The sequence below is a fragment of the Lampetra fluviatilis genome, chromosome 71 (assembly GCF_964198595.1).
Source record: "Lampetra fluviatilis chromosome 71, kcLamFluv1.1, whole genome shotgun sequence".
NCBI lineage: Eukaryota > Metazoa > Chordata > Hyperoartia > Petromyzontiformes > Petromyzontidae > Lampetra > Lampetra fluviatilis.
This window is the reverse complement of record NC_136345.1, coordinates 1,035,644-1,051,369: the sequence shown is the minus strand read 5'-3', so window position 1 is coordinate 1,051,369 and position 15,726 is coordinate 1,035,644. Positions and strand designations below refer to the sequence as shown.

Sequence of the window (15,726 nt, the reverse complement as noted above, 5' to 3'; positions counted from 1 at the left end):
TAATCATTCGTGTCGTTGTGGAGATTATAAGGAACAACATATATCAGCAGACAATATTCCCCATTCACATATCTGCCTCTACATATACATAATAAAAGTGTATTTTACACATACCATCTTAAATTATCTACAATTATACTAATGATTATTTAGTTTCATGTATTATATGTAGTTTTTCTGCAAGCTCGGATCCATGACTATAAGATATTATCTAAAACTAGATGGCCGTTCACCAGCATAGGTTAGACAAGCCTGACTTTACAAATAAGACGCTGTCAAAAACTAGTCCAGTTGTTTAGTTTTGTTAAACAAATTCTGCTGAAAGTATACACTCCCAGAGGTTACGTGTCTCATGAAACGTGTAATGTTGATATTTGGGGAGATATTAAAACGGCTTTATGTTCTGCTTAATTCCTTTGCTACGAAAAAATACCTAGTCAAGTTCAATTAAATTCAGCACAATCAGTAGTGTTTTAAACTTGATTTGAAGCTTTTGTGACTGCAGGAATAACTCTTTGGTTCTTCCGGTAAAGTCACGTAGAAGGGAAACAAATTAAATAATAGAATACGACGTTTCGATTGCAACACAAGCAGTCTTCATCAGGTAGAACTAAATTTGAGAGAGAGAGACAAAACACAGACACGGATACACACAGACATACACACAAGCGGAGAGATACAACACAGAGACACACAGAGAGAGACACAACATAGACACACAGAGACCTAATGCCTCTGTGTCGTGGCCTCTAATAGAGAGAGAGGAGGGTGGGGTTGGGGCAGAGAGAGAGGTGGGTCTGCTGGAGCAGAGACATTAGCTGATTAGCATGTCAATGAGAGAGCTGTGTGGAAATCCACCAAGCGGCGGTTACATTTTATAGAGAGAAATAGGCAGTTTGAGAAAACAAACTTAGCTATTTGTTTAGAAATGTAATGCAATGCAACGCAGAGAGTCTGATATATTATTTTTTTATTTTATTAATTTTTCTACCTACGTGACTTTAACGAAAGAACCAAAGAGTATTCTTTAATTGTCTCCTACCGCAAATGTTCCCAACACATGAATGTAGATGCCCTGTCGCGATTGCCAACGAGTGACGGGTGCGCATGTTTCTCAGGCTCGGGGCGCTGTACGACGCCTGCAGAGGCCTTGCCCCCTCCCATTGTGCCGTCAATCGAGGTTGACACCCCTGATGAAGCCGACGGTCCTGAGGTGTGTGACGCTGTTATTGGCTTGGACAATGCAGGGTGGGGACGCCTCTAGGTTGAGGACGCTTCCCTGATTAATTTATGACACTGTGTGAAGGGGGCGGACGGGGGTGGGTATCGACAGGGTGTAGCCTTTGTCATCCTCAGAGGCAGGTTGCTCATGTATTGGGACAGAGGGTTGCGCCGTTACAACATTGTCACGCCCACTGCCCTATGGGGTAAAGTCATCTGGGCGGTGCACGTGCGCAAGACACTAGCCACACTTAAGCTCGACTTCTTATGGCCCGGTATGGTGGAAGATGTCGCTAACGTATTGAAGAGGTGTGTGCAGTGCGCTCGGCAGAAACCCCCGTCTAAACCCTGGTGTCCACCATTGCAATCCATTCGAGTTTCCCGCATAAATGAGCTGGTCGTTCTTGATGTCCTCGGTCCATTTCCTACCACCCCTCGTGGGCGTCGAATATTTTTCACGGTGGCCGATGACCTGGCCACTTCCCAACCAGTCGGCGGTGGCCATCACCGAGGCATTCCTCGACGGCTATGTGATGGACAAGGGGACCCCTGACCACCTTCTGACCGATCAGGGTAAAATATTTTCTTCTAAATTGCTGCGGGAGGTGTATGATTTGTTGGGAACAAAAAAAATACATATGTCGCTCTACCACCCCCAGACAGATGGAATGGTGGAGCAAGTCCCAGCTTGACTGGGACTTGCATGTTTTTGGGGTCCTGGCTACCTATAGAATGGCCCCTCATGCGTCCACTGGCTACTTGCCATTTTTTTAAATGTACGGGAGAGAACACGATCCCCCCATTGATGTCCAATTACAACCCGAGCCAAGCAGGGCCAAATCAAAAATTTTCGAGCCCATGTGCCTTACCCTTCAGAGGCTTTCGGAAGTGCGCGAGGCTTCCAGGGGAAATTCTAATTCATGCCAATTGGCAAATGAGCGGCTGAGGGTCTCCGTCTTTCTGGACATAAGTGAGGTCCAGGTGACAGAGCCTGGCTGCACTGTCCCCAGGTACCGGTGGGTACATCAGCCAAATTGTTTAAACCTTGGAGGGGGCCAGTTGATGTGATTCGGGCTGTTTGGTCTCAGTGTATTCAAATTCGCTGGGGTCAACGGAGTTGTTTTGTACATTCCTCTCGCCTAAAACCTTTCATCGCACCATGTGAATTCATCTCATCTCCATTATGCAGGGACCGAGTGTCGGGTGTATCGGGCGAGCTGAGGTGTGTACCCGCTGAGGTTGGTCCTCAGGTTCTGCGCGTTTAACTTCCCTAAGGCGCCGCTTGCTTCGGGAGCGGAGGGCCCGTCTGCTTGACCGACTGCTCTTCATGAGGAGCCGGGCTCGTCGGGACATTTTCAAATTCCCCCCGGGACCCCCAGGGAGCTTACGCCCACCTCGCCTGGGGGCCCGGCCACAAGGACTCGTTCCAAGACTGTTCACCCATGCCGTCAGTTGGTTGTCGCACTCAACATATCGTATTGGTTATTGGCTGAACTTGGCCTTTATTGTGCTTGCGGGTGTTGTTACACGGTGAGGGTGGGTGATGCTGGTGCTGGAGGCGGTCCCGAGGTTTTGTGTATTACCACGTTTTTTTTTCTCTTCTTCCTCTCTTCTCACTCTCTCTTCCCTTCTCTCTTCCGTTTTGTTTTTGCTTATTGTTGGTTCTTTACTTATGTTCCCTTCCCCCGTTCATCACTGTATATATTGTAGATATAGTACATATGGGATGGGGTATTATTTGTTGAGGCACACTGAGGGGCTTTTGTTTTTGTTGAGGGTGAGTTGACAGCCGGGATGACTGAGTTTTACGAGGGGGGGGGGGGGGTGATGTAGTGACATCGCTGGTTGTCACCATACTGTGGGTGCAGTACCTGCCCTAGAGGGGCACAGTGTGCGCTGAATAATAGCGCTGGATGACACCACGCTTTATGTGCAGTGCCGACCCTAGAGGACAGGGTGTGTGGGTGCCAACCGAAAGATGAGGTTGTGTGTGGCCATGGCACTCTGGTTGACTCAGGAGGACACGTGATTAAGTTGACAGAGGGGCCCCAAGAAGCGGCTAAGGGGTGTCACGTGATTGGGACCCAGATCCTTCCCGAGGATTCTAGAAGGTGGACATGGCCAAGAGTGGAGCGGGTCATGCCACAGAGAATATAAACCGGGTCCCGAGAGGGACCAGGGTGGTTGTTCATCCTGGAAGAAACCCTTCATCTATGTTCTCCGTTCAACGAGTCTCCAACACGTGGACTCAGGCCGAAGTCATTGGTCCTGGTCCATAGTAGCAGTTACGTGGTAACTAGTATGGTTAGCCAGGTGGTCATTACCTTAGGTTGTTATTCTGGTAAAGGGAAGTTACCCCGTGTGTTGGAACTGAATAAACGTATTGCCTCCAAGTCTACGTCTGCGACTCAGTCGAACCCATTACACAGGTAAGGATATGTGTTGTCAATGCGCTGAAGACGCAGGACCGGTGAGCCCAATCCACCACCCAGGGACCACCAGGCTCAAACAGCACTCCTTCATTGGTTCCCCTCACTTGCCCTGAGTCTCTGTAGCACTTACTGGAACTCCCGGCACCTCATCACCTCACTCGGGGTTAGGAAATCTCACCTTCTCCCTGCAATGTGGATTCGAAGTTTGGCTGGATAGAGCAATTGTAAGCGCACCCCATTCCTGTTCTCCATATCTCTATGCAGAGGGAGGAAGTTAATCTTCTTCTAGTCAGCCGAAGTAAGGTCAAGTAATGTAAAGTTTCCCTCAATTTTAGTGGCTTTACACTTTAATATTCTTGCCATTTTTAGCGCTTCTTCAGTCTCATGCCAATTGGGGAAGGGGGTGGGGTCTCAGATTATTTGCTTCCATTAAATCTTGCCCCTCATTCCTTCCAACCAAGTGTGTTGGTTGTTGATGCGGAGTTTCAGGGTTCTTTTGTACAGAGGGTCAGAGTTTTTGAATATAGCAGATGGCTCCTTGGGAAGCAGTGTCCTCTACCCCCTTCACGTCACCAGAGGCCTTCAGTTGACTTTCCCAGCCCTTACCACATGGATTATTAAACGCCTTCTTTAGCACCTTGAGTTTGTTATTATCTACTTTTCTCAGGTTCCCGTGTTCCTGGAAGAGATGCCATAGCTAACTCTTGTTTTTCTACCCTCTCATTAAGCCTGTTTAGTTTTTTTGTTGAGACCCGGAGTAGAGTGGGTTTCTCCTCCGTTTATTGACCAACTTCCCGGGTGTTTTGGAAAAGTTGATTGGCATTTTCAAGTAAAGCTGGTAGCATCCCATGAATCCCTCCAGGAGGGGTCTCAGGTCTTTCCTTGATTGGAGAGTTTAATGAAGAGGAGGCCTTGGACTTCTTGCCTGTGACTCTTTCCGCTCTTCATCACGTGGAGTGTAAGGCAAGCCAACAGCGCCTGAGCTTCAGTTACATAAGACAGGACCGAGTTAAAATACAATTCTAACTTTTTCGTGCAGGGAGAAAGGCATGCAAGAATCTGAGTCTTCCAATAAAAAAACTGTCGGAAACCTCGTGCATTGGGCTGATATTAATGAAAGGGTCGAAGTGGTCTTATTGAGCACTGCTGACTCGGTCATAAAGTCACCGGAAGTCGCTATTCGTTTATTAAAATGATCTTTGTTATTATTTATGAGAGTCCGTGTAAGCATAGTGAAAGTATTTTCAAGTGATTGTGCACGTGTGTGTTTGGATGTGTGTATGCTTGTCAAAGTGCACGTGTATGAACATGAGTAATGTCTATTTCCATGGTGGTGTAGGGGTGTCAGGGGAAGGATTCCCACCAATAGGAGGGTTAGTGGGAGGGGTGATCGAGGAGAGATAAAGGGAGAACGGGCGGGAGACGGGGCCTTTGGCGGGAACGAGATTGGGACGGCTGGGGACAGGTGTGGATGGGAGAAAAGGATTAAAAGACGAACCCCCTGCAATCTTGTGTCGGCTCTCCTTTACAGTGGTATTGATCGACCCTTATTTATAATGGAATGTTTGCGTTTTCATAAGATTAATACCATATTTATTTAGAGTTAGGACAAGTGTTACACAAATTCTCGACTTTTGTAAGTTGTTCCCTATTCAGGTGCCAGGTTGAGACCATCAACTGCTATTCAGACACCAATTTGTTGAAACAGACTTGAAATCAAGGACTGCATTATTGCCAACTCGGCACTCATTTCTAAGCCAACCCAGCCACCTCATATCTCAACTGAAGACAGATAAGGCTCACCTCTTAATCGCAAACTTGGGATGCATGTCCAGCTTTAAGACAGGTTTCACTGCTTCTGTTGTGATGAGACAAAGCAGTGATACAATAATCAACATTTTCTTTAATATGCTAAATAATTCATTAATATTTAATCTCAAACGTTACAAAATGTGTAATGCAGACATATAATTTATTGTCAGGGACAGAGGGTGATTCAGAGGCATTTTAAACCACAGACAAGTGGGCATAGCAAAAGTTGGTGTTAGCAATTGGCAAAGCTCTGTGGCCCTTAATATTTGGTCAAAAGCGTGGTTGGCAATAGCAAGGTCTTATGGGAAATAGGAGGTTAGGGCAACAGTAGAGTGACGGTCGCACTCGTCAAAGCCTAACTAATTTGCTTATTCCTTCACTAAATACAAATAAAAGGCATAGCATAAACAGCAATACATGTTCAAATAACATAATTACATTTTTATTTTATTTTATCGTTAATGTTGAGAGTTGAAGTTCATGGTGATGTTGATGAGGCTTCGAAGGAGGAGGGGGGGGGGGCTTTGTCCACCCTCATCCTCTACCAAGTGGTGGAAAGAGAGCGGTGGCGGGAGTTGGGAGATGAGATGATGCATGGAGGGAATATAGATGTGAGTGATATGAAATTACAAGTGCTGGTCGCCGTGCTAAACCGTAGATACACAAACTCCATACCACGATAAGAAAATTAGTATACCGAAGGAAAACCGCGCATACGTAAATACCGTGAATGGGAAACACACAGATGGTGAAGGATTGCTGTATTCTAATTACCGTACTATCATACCCTCACAAACCAGAATTTGGCAACTTTGACACCCCTGGGTATGAAGGCATTTTTACGAATGTGTGTTATTCACCAACACTCTCCCAGTGCTGAGTTATGAACATCTGCTCGTACTTGTGAACCGAACCACAGAACTCCTTTGTTCAGTGGAACAATCCTCCAGCACCAGGACTCAAGGAAAGTGATATTATAACTTTTTCTTTTCACGTTACATTATTTTGTCTTATTTACTATACAATATTTCTCACAGGATTATATATAAATGGACAATATTTCTTATTTATGAGCATAACAATGTTTCCCTTTTTTGTATAACTGTAATATATTTTACTTACAGTGTGTACAGTATGTGCCGAAGTATGAACAGCTCGACTTATGATAGGAACAAGAAACACAGTCCGTTCGTAATTCGGGGACTATACATATGTATATGTGGGAAACGGTGGTGGAGTGGCTTGTGCACTGCTCTATGAACCGACAACGTGAGTTCGATTCCCGCTCATGGCCATCATTAGTGATAGCGATTATATGAAGTGGTCCTGGGCTTCCCCCCTAGGTCGACTTATCCTCAAATTAGTATCTGGTGTCATGTGTAAACTTCGCCACAGGGGAGACAAAGGCGCCCAGACGTGATGCTGGCCACCTACCCCATTGTATGCTATTTCGGCCTTCATAGGTACTTGTTAATAGCACTTGCCCCAACAGCCTTTGAAAGGCTTTACGGGGGATTTGTTTCTCAGTATATATTTGTTTTTATTTTACCAGGTAAAGCCCACGGAGTTATATAGCTCTTTTAAACAATCAGTAAGTTCGGAACAGTTTAAGTCAACACAGATGATGTAGTGAGAGCCAAGGTGACCCAAAGTCTAGCAAACCAGAAAGCTCGGCAATTATTTCCAACACCGGTAAAGACGGTGGTCGATAGATTACGGTGATCAAAAGCCTCCGCACCCTGTTCGTTATTTTCACAAGCAGCACCTCGAATGACGTGATTGTTAATGAGTTCCTCAGGACCTTCATGAAGAGGTCTCCAGGGTGAATCTGTGTGATCTTACCACCATGCCTGCTGCGGCTTTTTGCGATGTTGCTGATGTACAATAAAATATCCGTTAGATGCAGCCTCATGCTTAATTACGTCCGGTGAGGCGTCATATACCCAGGTTTCAGTAACAGCCAATATATCGAGTCAACAGCATAACCATTTGCGAGGCATTGCAACAAGCGGCATTTCCACAGCAGATCGTAGCACAGTTGGTGTGGAACCGATCAGCACTCCCTTCTGCACGATGGATGCTGGGCAGTGTTTGCTGGTGCGTCTCACCAAAGTATCGGTGACCTTTGGATGAGATATCATTAATTTGTCGATCCAGGCCAAGAGAAATTCGGGTATAGCCCCTCATTCTCCAGGGAAGAGGGGAGGCATTGCTTCACCAGACCATTCGGCTTCCTGAGCTAGAGTTCTGCGAGTGAAGCAGAAGTTGCAACATCACCATTGCAAGATGTGGTTGCTGCTGCTGTTGTTTCTGCTGTTTGTTGCTGATGTTGTTGCAGTTGCTGTTTTGTTGCTGCTTTCCAGTTGGTCCTGTTGCTGCTGTTCTTGTTGCTGTTATTGCTTCTGGTGCTGTTATACATGCAACATGTTGGTGTTAATTAAAATCCTCTGATCAAATCCCTCGATCAAAGGTGCTATGTTTCACAAATCGTCTGCAGTAGTTTTAATGTTTTCTTTCTTTCCTTATGTTGCCATATGCAATCCCAATTGAGTAATGTATAACTCACATTTGGACTATGACACGAGCACTCTATGGTCCTACTCTTTTTGAATAACAAAAGAGATTAATTCTAGATTTGAAGCTTTCGTGACTGCAAGGAATCATCTTCTTAGGTTTTTTCGGTAAAGTCACGTAGAAAGTAAAATAAAATAAAAACAAAAATCACGACGTTTCGGAGGCAACACAAGTCTCCGTCATCAGGTGGGACCGTCACAGCCAGATTAGCTGTATCAAGTGAGGCAATGATTCAAGATGTAATCCCTTAAAAGCGAGTTGAGGGGGGAGGGAGAGGGAGGGGGGAGCTCATCAGACTATGGTAGCCAATGAAAGGAACGTATCGGGAGGGAGGGGGGGCGAGGCCAAAAGGGTGGGCGATGGACGTGGAAGCGCTTGTGCGCAAGCGGCCAATTACTGCACACGCCAACACAATGGAGCGATTGTGCGCAAGCGGCCAGCCACTGCACCCGCCAACACAATGGGCAGAGAGGAGGAGGGGAGGTCTAATACACATGATAGACAAAAGAACGAAAATGATGATGGGTACAAACTTAGGGGGAGCTCATCAGACTATGGTAGCCAATGAATGGAACGTATCGGGAGGGAGGGGGGGGGCGGAGGGGGGGGGGCGGGGGGGGGCGAGGCCAAAAGGGTGGGCGACGGACGTGGAAGCGCTTGTGCGCAAGCGGCCAATTACTGCACACGCCAACACAATGGAGAGAGAGGGGCAGGGGGGGTCTGATACACATGATAGACAAAAGAACGAAAATGCCCATGTTTATACCAATGCTGGCTGAACAATGAAGAGAGTACTGTTAAAAATAACTGGGGATGTTAACACTCGGTAAAGTGTGTTAACATCCCCAGTTATTTTTAACAGTACTCTCTTCATTGTTCAGCCAGCATTGGTATAAACATGGGCATTTTCGTTCTTTTGTCTATCATGTGTATCAGACCCCCCCTCCCCCTCTCTCTCCATTGTGTTGGCGTGTGCAGTAATTGGCCGCTTGCGCACAAGCGCTTCCACGTCCGTCGCCCACCCTTTTGGCCTCGCCCCCCCCCCGCCCCCCCCCCTCCGCCCCCCCCTCCCTCCCGATACGTTCCATTCATTGGCTACCATAGTCTGATGAGCTCCCCCTAAGTTTGTACCCATCATCATTTTCGTTCTTTTGTCTATCATGTGTATTAGACCTCCCCTCCTCCTCTCTGCCCATTGTGTTGGCGGGTGCAGTGGCTGGCCGCTTGCGCACAATCGCTCCATTGTGTTGGCGTGTGCAATAATTGGCCGCTTGCGCACAAGCGCTTCCACGTCCATCGCCCACCCTTTTGGCCTCGCCCCCCCTCCCTCCCGATACGTTCCTTTCATTGGCTACCATAGTCTGATGAGCTCCCCCCTCCCTCTCTCTCCCCCCTCAACTCGCTTTTAAGGGATTACATCTTGAATCATTGCCTCACTTGATACAGCTAATCTGGCTGTGACGGTCCCACCTGATGACGGAGACTTGTGTTGCCTCCGAAACGTCGTGATTTTTGTTTTTATTTTATTTTACTTTCTACGTGACTTTACCGAAAAAACCTAAGAAAAAGAGATTAAGTTCGATAGGGTGTTCTGTGTCACTGTGCATTCCACAGATGATCCAAACAATTCAAGCACAACCAGCCTATCAAAGTTGGCCAAGATGTTGGGGTAAATTTCGAGTAAGATAACAAGAATAACATTCACAACATGGAATGTTAGAACATTGCTTGACCCCGAAATGCTCAGAGCCTGAAACGTCATACAGGATTTTTTGGCTGAATACTTTGCGGATGCCCCTTCTGCAGGACTGCTTTTTTACCATAACATGTGCTTATGCCCTTACCACGACCAATCCGGAGAAAGGTAAGAATACATTTAATTCTGATTTGATCCTTGTTATTCGGAAAATAAACACCTCATGAGGGCTAGATAATAATGAAGGGTGCCTTTTATTCCTGGATTAAGACGGAGATGGAGACATGGAGACGTATAAATATGATGCTTATAGAATAATGCTGCTATCAATGTTTGCGTAAAAAAATACTCTACAGACTAAAAACAACTTGGATGCATACACAATGTAAACACTGGCTTATGATTGACTACATGATCACCAAACAAAGAGATGTTTGGGAAATCGTTATAACCAGGATGATGTATGGAGCTGAGGTGGACACAGACCACATTCTGTGGCATACCAGGTGGTCCCTTTCAATGCGCGCTAAGATCAAGAAGTCTGTGTTAAACCTTCAAAACGAAAGTCAACATTGTCCATTTGGACTCTGACGCTACAATTGCCCAGTTCCAGGAAGCCATGGCAGCAGCACTGGTGGGGTCGCTACTCAGCGTTCATCTTAGATATGGAGGATCTTTGGAAGTTCCTCAAATACATAGCACAGAAGGTGTTTGTTCGGTTGCCTGGCACCACAAGGTGCAACCACCGGGACTGGTTTGACTAGACTAATACCACCATTGGCAGATTGCTAAAGGAGAAGAGGGCTGCACGTAATATACTTTTGCAGGAAAGAGGCTCACAGGAAAAGACCTTTGCCTTCCAGAAACCCTGGGTTGTACCACACAAAGTGGTAATGAGAAGGAAACTGAGCTTGTCTGGTCACATATTCAAGATGGAGAACAATAGGAAAAATGACAATGGAGCCATACTACCTGACAATGGATATGGAAGTATTTAGATGACCAACATTAGCACACCATTTGAATCACTTCAGCAACTTAAAGAAGCTGTCATTGGTGATTTTGCATGCCAATTCCTGGACCACAAGTGGCGATGCGACAGAGCCATCCTCGCACGAAAAAATTACACTGTTAATATCACTAACAACGACCTCCGTTCCGAGTTGCCAGGCACTCCTTACATATTCAAGTCAACTGACACTGTACTGGACATTAATGAGGCAGTCAACGACCCTAAATAATTTCTCAACTCTCTGCAACCACCTGGTCTGCCTCCACACAAATTTACGTAAATATTGGCGTACCCATCATGCTTCTCAGGAATTTAGACCCACGAACACTTTGCAATTGTACATGATTAGTCGTGAAGAAAATTATGCCCCATGTAATTGAAAGCCAGAAACATGACTGGTCATGCAGCAGGACACCATGTATTCATTCCACGCATTCCAGTCAATCACTCTGAATCACTCTGACCTGTTCTGTCAACTTAAACGCCATCAATTCCCTGTCCACCTCAGTTTTGCAATGAGCACCAATAAGGAACTGAGTCAATCACTCAAAGTTGTTGGCCTCAACCTGCTAAGTGCATGCTTCTCTCATGGTCAAGTCTTGCGACTGTATCACACCACCCAAAAACCATAACAAAATACACACATTTACCGACTTCATATGCAGCATTCAATTATTCTAAGACAGCAATGCAATATATTACTCAACATTTGATGACTGAGACCCGTGTGAAGCCGGAAAACTTAGGATATAGGGTAAAATATATTATAAGTGTACTTATATGACTTGTTTGAGAAAAATAATGTTTAAACTTCATAAATCACCGTCTATTGTTTCGCATTGTCTAACACTGTTAGGCCGGAAGTGGTGACACACGCATGGAATCCATCACTGTGGAAGCAAGAGTGGGTGTATCACACACATGATACGTCGTAAGACTCCCTTCCCTTGGCATCGATATGCAATATCCTGGCTTGCCAGCAGAATGCAGTACAACCAAGTGGATACTCATAAAACATCTCCCTTCTCTATGGGCATTGAATATTGCACCCTCCGGGTGCTCTGGTTTCTCCCACATGCATAAGCATTTACTCGTTTCGTTCTTTCGGTAAAGTCACGTAGAAAGAAAATAAATTAAATAATAGAATACGACGTTTCGATTGCAACACAAGCAATCGTCATCAGATAGAACTACATTTGAGAGAGAGACAAACACAGACACGGAGACACAGACAGACACACAAGCAGAGAGAGACAACACAGAAAGAGACACACAACATAGACCCAACGCCTCTGTGTCGAGGCCTTAAATAGAGAGAGAGAGGGGGTGGGGGTGGGGCACAGAGAGAGAGGTAGGGGTGCTGGAGCAGAGAAATTCGCATGTCATTGAGAGAGCTGTGTGGAAATCCACCCCGCGGCGGCCAGAGGAGAGAAAGAGCAAATTAACCTTTGCAAGCCTGGTAAATGTTACACATAATGACAATCATAAATTACATTACGATCAATTACACTGATGTAAATTCCATTTGCATCATTGGCATTAAAGTCATTATCATGACATTCCATATGTTTTTAAACTCTGCTGCTTTTTATTCAAACTCGTGGATGGTAATAATCCCATAGAGGGGGTTCCCGAATACAACAAATGGAACACCTACGCATCCAAAGTTACATCAAGTATCACTGTTTGGAGTAATTGCAATGTTCTCATGACAAACTCAAAGAAACGTAATTAATTTGAGATGATTTTACAACACTAACTTGGTTACAATTCTAGAATAGATTGACAAAACGCGTATTTTGTCAACTATAAAAATTCGGCGATGATATTACGTAAGACTAGCAATAATACAGTTCCTCTCATAATGTTAAACAATTATATTCTCATTCATAATAAAATCATGAATGTGTTAGGTACATCAATGTCATCTGACCTGTTATGGAATATCTGTATTACTAATCAGGCTAAGGCGACAGCAGATAATATTTGTTTTCTTTTCCAGGTCAAACACTTTTTTTAAAATTTTACTTTGAATACATATAATTGCCCTACAACGTATCTCAAATTCGTCCACAGCTGGGAAGCTCATCTTCTTGGTTCTTTCGGTGACTTTACCGAAAGAACCAAGAAGATGGATCCCTGCAGTCACGAAAGCTTTAAATCGAAAAGCTGGGAAGCTGTTGTTTTAACAACCATACCGCAGGTCACAATAACACTGACGCACGCACTCACCCACCCACTCACCCACCAAACCACCCTCTCACGCACCCACTCACCCATCTACCCACCGAGCCACTCAACCACACACCCACTCATCCACCCAACCACCCACACATTCAACCACCCAATCACCCACACACCCAATAATCTACCCACTCGTCCACCCACCTTTTCACCTAGTGACGAACCCACACACTCAACCACCTCACCTACTCTCCCACACACACTCTTTCCCACCCACCCACCTATCAAGCCACCAACCAAATAACCCACTCACCCACCCAACCATATACCCACTCACTCACTCATCCACTCAGCCACACACTCAAAAACCCAACCACTTATCCACCCAGCCTTTCATCTACTCACTCTTCCACTCGCCCATCCACATTTTACCTACTCATCCACCTCACCTACCCACCCTCTCACGCACCAACTCACCCACTCTTTCACCCACCAACTCACTCACCAACCCATCAAGCAACTTACCCAATCACCCACTCACCCAACCTCATCCACTCACCAACCCACCCATTCACCAATCTAACCACTCGTCCACCCACTCGTTCACCCACCCAGCTTCTCACCCACTCACCTACTTTTCTACTCACTAACCAACTTACCTACCCTCTCACCCATCCACGCACTCAACCACCCAATTATCCATTCATCCACTCACCCATTAATCCACTCAACCACCCACCCACTCACCAATTAACCGACCCTTTAACCCACCCTCTCAAATAGCCATCAAGCCACTCACCCAATCATCCACTCAGATCCACACACCCATCCAACCCAACCATGCATCCACGCACCCTTTCACCTACCCACCCACCCTTTCACCTACTCACCCACCCACCTTGCATCTACTCACCCACCTCACGCACACACTCACTCACTTACTCACCCACCCAATCACTAACCCAACCACTCGTCCACCAACCCACTCAACAACTCACCACCCACCCTCTCAACCACCCTCTCACGCACCCATCCACTCACCTATCCATCAAGGAACACACCCACTCACCCACCCAGCCAACCATATACTCACTCTCACCCACCCTCATCCACTCACCAACCCACCCATTCACCAATTCAACTACGTGTCCACCGACTCTCCCACCCAGCCTCTCACTGGCTTATCCACTCACTAACCAACTGATCCACACACCCTCTCACTCATCCACCCATTAAGCCACTCACTCACCCACCTACTTACCCACCTACTGACCCACTTACCCACTCACGCACCCAGGTGTTGGTTCTTACCTCAACATTTGATGTTGTGTGCCTTTGGGAATGTGATCAGAGGCTGATGAAGACTTTCACTAATGGATGAATGGTCACATGAGTTGTTTGATCATACCCCCAAGTGGAGTTACCAGAACTAGTCCACATTTTACTCGGCACTGACGTTAGCCATGGTCGGGAATCAGACTCAGGTCACTGGGTTCAACGTTTTGTGTGGTAACCAGTCACCAACGCTTCACTCCCGCACCAGAATCAGACCAGCACTGTCTTAATAATGATCTGAGGCTTCTACTAACCTGACATGCACCCAACCATTAACCCGACCTTACACTCACCCGAACAGATAGAGTACAAATTAATTCAATGAGTATCGACATGGTGTTCAACACCTGTTTAGAGCCCTGAGCCAGTGGTGGAAATTCCACATTCATATGGTGGGGTGCGTCTATCCAAAATGCGAAGAATGTTTACTTCCCTATAACATGATACTAGTTTAAACAATCTCGCATTGATGATGGGCTGAGTCAACCCCACCCTAAAAGGATTTGAACTCGCAACCTTCCGACGACTTCAGACCACTTAGCGGATTAGAAACCCATTCAAGGAGATACACAACCTTGAGCTAATTTACTGACCCATCCATTCACACACTCAACCACCTTAGTAATCCACTCACTTGCGAGTCGGTTCATGAGAAAGGATTTCCCGGTTCGATATTTCCCAGCTATCGCCACCACCACCACGGGCTTCTTGATTCTCCCCAGAACCTGCGCCGTGTCCTCGTTGATGTAGAATCTCCCGGTGTCGTCTGTCATGATGAACGGAAGCGGCATGCTTGGGTACGGCGACGACGTGGTCATGACTTCTTTGCCTTGATCTCTGTGAATGTTTGAGTGTTTTGTCTCTCTTAACGGGTGCCAGGCTAAGCTTCTGTGTTTCTCTCAACGAGTGTGTGTGCCTGTATCGTTCTCAACAGGTTTGTGTATGTCTGTTTCTTAGGTGTATGTATTTATCACTCTCAACAGGTAATTGTATATTTCAGCAGGTGTGCGTGTGTGTGCGCGTCGGTTGGGTCTTCACTCTCACGTTAAGTTAAGGGGTGTCAGAGTTTTTACATTGTGAACTTTGCCCAAGGCAATTACATACAGACCAAAATGCTGTGTTCCTCGTTAATTGTGATAACAGGGTTGTTTTTTACTTCGTTTTCAGACCCGTTTTAAGTGGGGCTTTAAGATCAGGTCTGATTGCCCACTGGCCAACCAGAGAAGGGCACTTTAAGGTTGGTGGTTGCTACGTGATTGTTCAGGTGGAATGCCCCTATAGTCCAAATGGTTATAACGATATCTATATAGGGCAGCCTACAAAAAAATTGCCACCCTCCCGCAGCAGTTCGCTTTGGAGATCATCTCTGCAAGGGGCTTGACCTGGTCTGTGGCTCTGGATTGCTCTCCATACTTCCTCAACAGTCTCCTGGCTCCTCAAAATGTTATTTGGCAAGCAGA

At 46.0% G+C, this 15,726-nt stretch overlaps 1 protein-coding gene across 1 annotated transcript in view; it reads right to left on the bottom strand.

The window, feature by feature from the left end:
- LOC144952998 (guanylate-binding protein 1-like) overlaps positions 1-15,084 on the bottom strand; it is a 93,434-nt gene extending 78,350 nt beyond the window's left edge. Inside the window, exons 1-2 of the mRNA XM_078883481.1 lie at positions 14,856-15,084; positions 13,144-13,162 (exon numbers count right to left, since the gene is read on the bottom strand). Coding sequence (XP_078739607.1) covers positions 13,144-13,162; positions 14,856-15,084 — 248 coding nt within the window. The remainder of the gene's footprint in view (positions 1-13,143; positions 13,163-14,855) is intronic.
- Positions 15,085-15,726: the final 642 nt, after the last annotated feature.